This window comes from Myotis lucifugus, unplaced genomic scaffold (assembly GCF_000147115.1).
Source record: "Myotis lucifugus unplaced genomic scaffold, Myoluc2.0 scaffold_7409, whole genome shotgun sequence".
In the NCBI taxonomy this organism is placed as follows: domain Eukaryota; kingdom Metazoa; phylum Chordata; class Mammalia; order Chiroptera; family Vespertilionidae; genus Myotis; species Myotis lucifugus.
In genome coordinates, this window is record NW_005878457.1 from 1 (window position 1) to 7,693 (window position 7,693).

General features: G+C 57.8%; 1 protein-coding gene across 1 annotated transcript; it reads left to right on the plus strand.

The window, feature by feature from the left end:
- Positions 1-2,654: 2,654 nt before the first annotated feature.
- On the plus strand, positions 2,655-7,417 carry TIMM17A (translocase of inner mitochondrial membrane 17A). The gene is made up of 6 exons (XM_006109247.3): positions 2,655-2,742; positions 4,191-4,290; positions 4,425-4,488; positions 4,657-4,785; positions 5,509-5,619; positions 6,966-7,417. The coding sequence occupies exons 1-6, from the start codon at positions 2,717-2,719 to the stop codon at positions 7,055-7,057; spliced, it is 522 nt and encodes a 173-aa protein (XP_006109309.1). The 5' UTR covers positions 2,655-2,716; the 3' UTR covers positions 7,058-7,417.
- The last annotated feature ends 276 nt before the right edge of the window (positions 7,418-7,693 follow it).

The following is a 7,693-nucleotide window of genomic DNA, read 5'->3' on the forward strand; positions in this document are numbered from 1 at the left end:
CCCAGACCCGGGGATGCTACCACGTCAGTGTTGCCCCGGCCGGTTTGGCTCCGTGGATAGAGCGTCGACCTGCGGACTGAAGAGTCCCGGGTTCCGGGTTCGATTCCGGTCAAGGGCACATACCAGGGTTTCGGGCTCCATCCCCAGTGTGGGGCGTGCAGGAGGCAACTGATCAATGGTCTTCTCTCATCATTCATGTTTCTCTCTCTCCCTCTCCCTTCCTCTCTCTCTCTGAAATCAATGAAAGTGTATTTAGAAATAACTTTAAAAGAATTATATGCCCTGCCCGGCTTGGCTCAGTGGATAGAACGTCAGCCTGCGGATTGAAGGGTCCCAGGTTTGATTCCGGCCAAGGGCACATGCCTGGGTTGCAGGCTTGATCCCCAGTGGTGGGCGTGCAGGAGGCAGCCAATCAATTATTCTCTCTCATCATTGATGTTCCTCTCTCTCTCTCCTCCCTTCCTCTCTGAAATCAATAAAGAAATATATTTTTAAAAAAGAATAATAATCTGTGCCCCTGACGTGTAGATACTCTCATACACCAGTTTTACCGCAATAAGAACCCAAAGCGGGGCCTCTCGGGGCCGACCGACCCGTGTCAGGCCCTGGCTTTGCTATTTGCCGGCCACACCGGGACCCTGGACCAGCCGCCTTCTCCTCCGGGACTCGCTTCACCTTCGCCGTCTGTGAAGTGGGGGTGGCAGGGCAGGAAAGCAGAGAAGGCCACGGGCTCGGAGTCGGATGACCTGGACTCGGGTCTGAGGGGCGTGACTCACCTTGGGCGCCTTCTCTCGCCTCTGAGCCCGAGGGGGTGGGCAGTGAGGGTGTTACAAGTGCCCGCCTGGAGGAAGGGGTGTGCAGTCACTGAACTGGGCGCAGGAAGCAGGATCACACACGCTGAGTGCGTCACAGCGTGAGACACAGCGAGCTCACATCCAGTCACCCTGGTCCCTTCTCTGCGGGTGGGGAGGGAGGCTGGGGGTTTCTCCGGACGAAGCCGCGGGCCTCCTAGGTGAGCAGAACCGGGCAGGGAGCTCTTAGACCAGTGATGGCGAACCTTTTGAGCTCGGCGTGTCAGCATTTTGGAAAACCCTAACTTAACTCTGGTGCCGTGTCACATATAGAAATTTTTTGATATTTGCAACCATAGTAAAACAAAGATTTACATTTTTGATATTTATTTTATATATTTAAATGCCTTTTAACAAAGAAAAATCAACCAAAAAAATGAGTTTGCGTGTCACCCCTGACACGCGTGTCATAGGTTCGCCATCACTGTCTTAGACGGAGCACGGGCCAGGCCCACGAACGAATGTCTTCCTGAAAAGCCGGGGAGGGGAGGGAAGGGGAGAGGGCAGTAGAGAGGAGAGATCCCCGCCCCCCCACCCCCACCCAGTCTATACCTCCTGCCCAGCAAACAGCCCCAGCCACAGCCTGGACCCCCAAACCCTAGAGCTGCCTGCGGGTGACAATCGGGGTTTCCTTTTTGTTTCTTTTGTGTGTGTGTATTTTTTTAAAGATACTACTTCTCATTTTTATTTTTTTATCCTCGCCTGAGGGTATTTTTCCATTGATATTTAGGGAGAGTGGACGTGAGAGGGGGAGACAGAGAAGAGGCCCCGACCAGGGCCCGGGGCCGGGGAGGAGCCTGCAACGGAGGTACATGCCCTGGAGCGGAATCGAACCCGGGACCCTTCAGTCTCCTCCGGCAGACGCTCTATCCACTGAGCCACACCGGCCGGGGCGCCGGGGTTTTTCCTGGGTGTTGGGGGCGGCGTCTGGCTGGGAAGAAGGATTCCTGAACCTCCTTATGGCCGATTCCCTAGCACATCCCCTGAAGGCGACGGTGGGGGTGACGCTGATGGAGGCGATGCGGTCGCATTCAATCGATGACGTATCTCCTCTCCCCCGCGATTTCCCGGTGACACTTGCCGTCCCCTGGCTCCCTCGGGGCGGCGCACGGAGCAGAGCCCACAGGCCCCGCAACCGGGGCTACTGTGCACCGTGCACGTCGCGGGCGAGGCTTCCGGTCAGCAGGGTCAGCAGGTCCCTATCCACAGTGACGTTTGGGGGGACCCTAAGTTAGACTCGGATTTCCGGCTGCGGGGAGGGGGGGGACCCCGCGTTGCCCCAGGTGAACGTACTTGGTCCATCTCCAGGCTGCGGCCTGCATGGGCGGGGCCTGTCCACGGTCACTAGTGGGCGCGGGTCCCCGGCCTGTGGGGCACGTCCTCCGGGGACCCCTGGAGGGAGGCCCAGCAGAGACTGAGGCCGCCGTCCCTCCGGCCCGCGCGCCCCGCCCGCCTGTGCGGTTCCCTCGCTCCACTCCCGGCGCCGGGACCCGAGGCTGCGCGTCGTCGGCGAGAGCTTCGCGCTCAGGACGCACTGACCGGGCGGCACTCACTCGCGGGGCGCAGCCAGCGGGCTAAGGAAGGGGCGCGTATTGGGGCGTTTGTGAGCCCCAACCTCAGCGGGACGGCACCGCGCTCCCCTCTGGACCCCGCGCCTCGGGGACCGGAAACCGGAGATCCTTTGGGGCGGGGGCCGTCTGGGGGTCGGGGGCGGGGCCAGCCTCCCGCTTCCGAGCTCCCATTGGCTGCGTGCGGAAGCGGCGAGCCAATCCCCACAGGCCTTCACGCCCGCCTCTGGGATTACTTCCGCTTCCGGGTCACGCCCTGCCCCGCTCTCCCGGCGTCGCTCGCGCGCCCAGGTCAAGATGGAGGAGTACGCGCGAGAGCCCTGGTGAGTTGACCGATGTCCTCGCCTGGTCCTGCCCGTCGCCCGTCGCTCTCCTCGGTCTCCGGTCTCCCAGGTCGACGGCGCCGGCCCGGGACCCGTGGGCGACGCGGGCTGAAGCGTCCCGTCGGCTCCCCGAACGCGGGCCTCCCGCACGCAGCCCCCCGTGACCTTGCGGTGGACGGGGCGTGATGGAGCCTCCGACCCGCTCTCAGCCCCGGGCCGCGCCGACCTTGTGTGGGGGTCACGCCTCGCCCCCCACTGCCGGCCGAGGTGACCTCGGACGCGTCCCCGGTCTCGGGGGGGCCATTCCCGAGGCATCGGTGTCGCGATGCGTGTCCCCGGGCGGGGCGTTTCCCGGGAGTGGGCGACGGTTTTACCCACAAGGGACATTCGCGCATTCATTCATTCATTCACTCATTCATCCATCCATCCATCCATCCATCCATCCATCCATTCATCCAGCACTTACTGAGGGAGGTCCCCCTGCCCAGCCTTTTGTTGGGTCCAGGAGATGAAAGGTGGAAAAGGCAGGCGCACAGGTGAGTCCTTGCAAAGGGCAGGATGGCCTTTCCCGTTGCCTGCGATGAAGGCTTCCGGGGGCCTCAGTGAGAAATCCCGTTTGTTTGGGTGACTCACCTGTCAGGGCTGGGATGGGCCACTTTCTGGATGACAGTATAGCCCCCCACGCTGCTCCCATGGCGCACTGTCTGTGGGCTTTTGCACAGCCCCCCCCCCCCCGAACTTTGTTAAATGAATGAATACTAGGTTTACCGGTTAGTAATGCGGATTAGCTATTAACCGGTTAAAAATGTGGATACCGGTTAATAATGCGGATACAGGTTAGTAATTCGGATTAGCTGTTAATGGGTTAATAATTTGGATACTGGGTAGTAATTCGGATTGACCCTTTACCCGGTTAAAAATTCGGATTTTGTCATCAAAGGAAACACGATAATTTCAAGAGAAACATCAAAAGTGCTTTGTTGAAAGTCATGTCCCTCTCCAGCTACACATTCCCCGTCTTTCGGTCATTTGTGGAGACCGTCCCAATAGAACTTTTCTTGTTTTGGGGCAGACCATCCAGAGACCCAATTGTCCACTTCTTCGTACGTTTTGAAGGGCTGCTCAGGAAGTGCATGTGCCATCGATCGGAACAAGTGGTCATATGAGGGAGCAATACAACAACATAGCACACATATCAAATCGCATACATATCCACACGTGTGCAACTCCATCTATTGAAAAGAATCCGCATTGCTAACCTGTGCACCTGGTGAAGTGTTAGCCGGTCCCATCCCTCCCAGCTCAGGTGACTTGGGGCCGGATACGTATGGATACAGATGTGTGTTGGTTGCAGAGGACCCTGCTGTGTGAGCAAAGACTGTTTTAAGGTTTAGGAGTGAGAATGAGAAGTGAGGTCTTTTTTCTTTTGCTTTCTTCCCTGTTCTTAGCCCCTGGCGCATCGTGGACGACTGTGGTGGGGCCTTTACCATGGGTACCATAGGCGGCGGTATCTTCCAAGCGGTCAAAGGTTTTCGCAATTCCCCAGTGGTGAGTGGTGTCTTATTTTATCGCCGCCTGAAACCGGCCGCCTGAAACCGGGGTTCGCTACCATCGCCGACGGGGCCCCACCGGTGGGTTGGAAGCCGTGTACTTTGAATACACTTCTGTCTGCCTTTCCACAGGGAGTGAACCACCGGCTGCGAGGGAGTTTGACAGCCATTAAAACCAGGGCTCCGCAGTTGGGAGGTAAGACAGCAGCTTTCCCATTTGTGCTCCAGACTTTTCTGTTGGTTTGAAGACGAGGCTCTACCCACTGAGCCACACGGGCTAGGGCTAAACGTATTTTTCATTATGACACTTTAAATGTAAGAGGAGAAGGTAAAATTTGAACGGTTTTGCTTTGACATAAAACAGGTAGCTTTGCGGTGTGGGGAGGTCTGTTCTCCATGATCGACTGCAGCCTGGTTCAGGTCCGAGGGAAGGAGGACCCCTGGAACTCCATCACCAGCGGGGCCTTGACGGGAGCCATCCTGGCCGCCAGAAGTAAGCACCTGTGCATCTGGAATGTGTAAAACGCGGCATCGCTTGAGTTGGTACTGTGTGAGTGTATATGGCGATTGGGGGAAAGTGAGAGGATCCGTGAGCAGTGTGTGAGCCTGAGTGTATATGGCGATTGGGGGAAAGTGAGAGGATCTGTGAGCAGTGTGTGAGCGTGAGCGAGGAGCCCTGGCCCGCACGTTCCAGTGGCTGAGAGCAGCTCACGTTCTGTGCCACGTCTGCCTCCTCCTGGCGTCTCTGGAATTAGTCCTGGCTCCTGTCGCTCGGGCGGTTAGGGATAAAGTGCATAGAGCCGTCTTCTGGATCCTTGGGACGGAGAGGGACCCAGAATCCCTGTGGGCTTTGTAGTTCAGGCCAGGAGGCGGCTCGCTGGGTGTAGAGTCGCTGGGTGTAGTCGGGTAGTGACTGTTCTGGGCTTTGTGGGCGGGAGGTCCTTGTCGCAGCTCTGCAGCTCAGCCGTCACCGCGTGGAAGCAGCCCCCCCCCCCCCCACACACACACACACACACCAGTGGGTGAGCACAGCTGTCCAGGAAGCGCTGTGACGTGAACGGGCGGGGAGCTGGGTTGGGCCTGTTGGCCCCTGGGCTCTGCGTGGGAAAGGGCTCGGGAAGGGGGTGGGGTGCAGCCACATGACGGCTCTGCCCTTCACTGCGTCTGCCTTAAGCCAGCTCTCTGTTAACGTGATCTCTGTTGTCCGTGTTCCCAGACGGACCGGTGGCCATGGTGGGGTCAGCCGCGATGGGCGGCATCCTTCTGGCTTTAATCGAAGGAGCTGGCATCTTGTTGACGAGATTTGCCTCCGCACAATTCCCCAACGGTGAGTCTTTTTCTGCTTCATCCGTCACTCAAACATTGGGAACGGTTTCCTGATGTTTAAAGGAAACGCATTTTGTCTGTAACAGGTGGTCGTTTGCGGCTATTTTCTGTGTTCATGTGCTGTGGGTCAGGGTTGTGAAAGGCTCTGGCTCAGTCATGTCCAGCACAGTCGCCAAAATGCTGTGGTCAGATAATTGGCTGATCTTCCTGATGGTCCCCAGGTTCTATCAGTGCTCACGTGCTCCCGCTAAGAAATTGCTGGTCATGTTAGAGGGGCTTGCAAATGTATGACAAGAATGGCTGTCACTATTCTTGGGGGGGAAAGGGGTGTGGGGGATGCGGGAAGAGACTGGACAAAAATCTCTCACCTATGAAAGAGGACAGTGGGTGGGGAGTGAGGGCGGAGGGTGGGGTGGGAACTGGGTGGAGGGGAGTTATGGGGGGAAAAGAGGAACAAATGTAATAATCTGAACCATAAAGATTTAATAAAAAAAAAAAAAAAGAATGGCCGCCAGTCCTCACCTGTCCGTGCACGCGCACCCGGCCCTGTCCGAGGTGCTGGAGACACCGTGTGAACGAGGACTTACATCCGGTGGGAAGGCGACCAGCACATTCACAGCTAAATGCGGTTGTTTGCTTGTGTCCCTGGCTTTGAAGAGTGGTGGGAAGTGACTCCAGTCTGGGAGGGTCCGTCTTGGGTTTCAGGGAAAGGATTTCTGTGGCTAAGTGTTCCTTTTTCCGACGAATCTGGGAAAGTTAAATTGTGTGTTGAGGGATCCTCATGTGCTTAGCTGTGAGTGTGTGCCGTGCCTTGTAGCTGTGGACAACTCGATTGTCTACATGGGGTGTTCCGGGCGTTCCAGGACGCAGTAGTGAAGCTCTGGCCTGCCTCTCGGGCCATGTGCAGGACAGGGGGACACAGTGGTTGGGAATTATTTGGGAGCTTGGACGAGATTCCGCACAGACTTGGGAGTGGACCACAGCTCCCCGTTCGCTTTGTCTTCCCCAAGGCACTCGCGAGAGATTCTGCGTCCGGGCAGGTTTCAGACGCAATGCTCGTGGGATGCCGTGGGACTGGGCCCTGGGCTCCTGCTTCTGGGTTCAGCCATTGCTTTGGGGTTCGCACTGCGGGGCCGGCCGCTTGCTGGTTTGTTTTCTCACTTAGGGCTGTTCTTACGCCAGGTTCGCAGGTGCTCGCGTGGGGGTTGGGCAGGCTCACAGGGAGTTCAGGTTGAGCGCTGATGTACACAGCATTTTCACTGCGCTGGTTGCATTACTTCCTACAGAGGCTGTTCTTAACTGTGCAATATTCGAGTGGTTTGTAAAACTCTCTTCTCCGAACTGCAGGGCCTCAGTTTGCTGACGACCCCTCCCAGCTGCCTGCGGCCCCGGCCCCGCTGCCGTCCTCGCCGTTTGGAGACTATCGGCAGTTCCAGTAGGACTCCTCCCGGCGGGCGCGGGGCAGGACGGCTCTCAGGACGTCAGGGACAGGCGCTCCAGACCGGAGGTGGGACAGCTGCGGCCACAGAGGCCACGAAGAGACTTCTAGCGTTTTCTCTATTTAAAGGAACATGGGGTGGGGGGTTAAAGGATAATCCACTTATTTATTCGCCCCGGAGGGCGTGCGTGATCAAAGTAAGTGTCTGATATCTTTAAGAAAACATTAAGTGCCGAGAAGATGCAGGACCACAGGGCACACAGCGGTGAGCCTGGCCATCAGCTCCTCGGGGACTCCTGCCTGGCTTGGTGTTCTGTTAGTCAAACAATAAAACTCCTGGAGTTTGCTCCTTCTTCGATAAGTCGTGGACTCTGCCTCTCACCCGCCAACACGCCAGTGACGCAGAGCCTGCTGAGGGTCGAGGGGTTTGTGTCGGCCGTCTCCCTGGGGTGAGTGGTGTGTGAGGAGCCGGGCGGCCGCCTGGACACTTCCGCAGTAGCGACTCCTGGATGGAAGGCCACGGCCACGCCCTCCCCTGCACATGGAAGGGGGTCAGTCCTCAAACTCGCCCTGTGCGGTGCTGACACCTCCCCGCCCAGCCCCTGCACCCCGACGGGTTTCCGGGCGTCTGGTCCTT

Excerpts from the sequence above, each read along its gene's own strand:
- TIMM17A (XM_006109247.3), top strand. The coding sequence starts at position 2,717 with ATGGAGGAGTACGCGCGAGAGCCCTG. Across the intron at positions 4,291-4,424 it reads GTTTTCGCAATTCCCCAGTG|GGAGTGAACCACCGGCTGCG; the intron begins GTGAGTGGTGTC and ends GCCTTTCCACAG. Across the intron at positions 5,620-6,965 it reads CTCCGCACAATTCCCCAACG|GGCCTCAGTTTGCTGACGAC; the intron begins GTGAGTCTTTTT and ends TCCGAACTGCAG.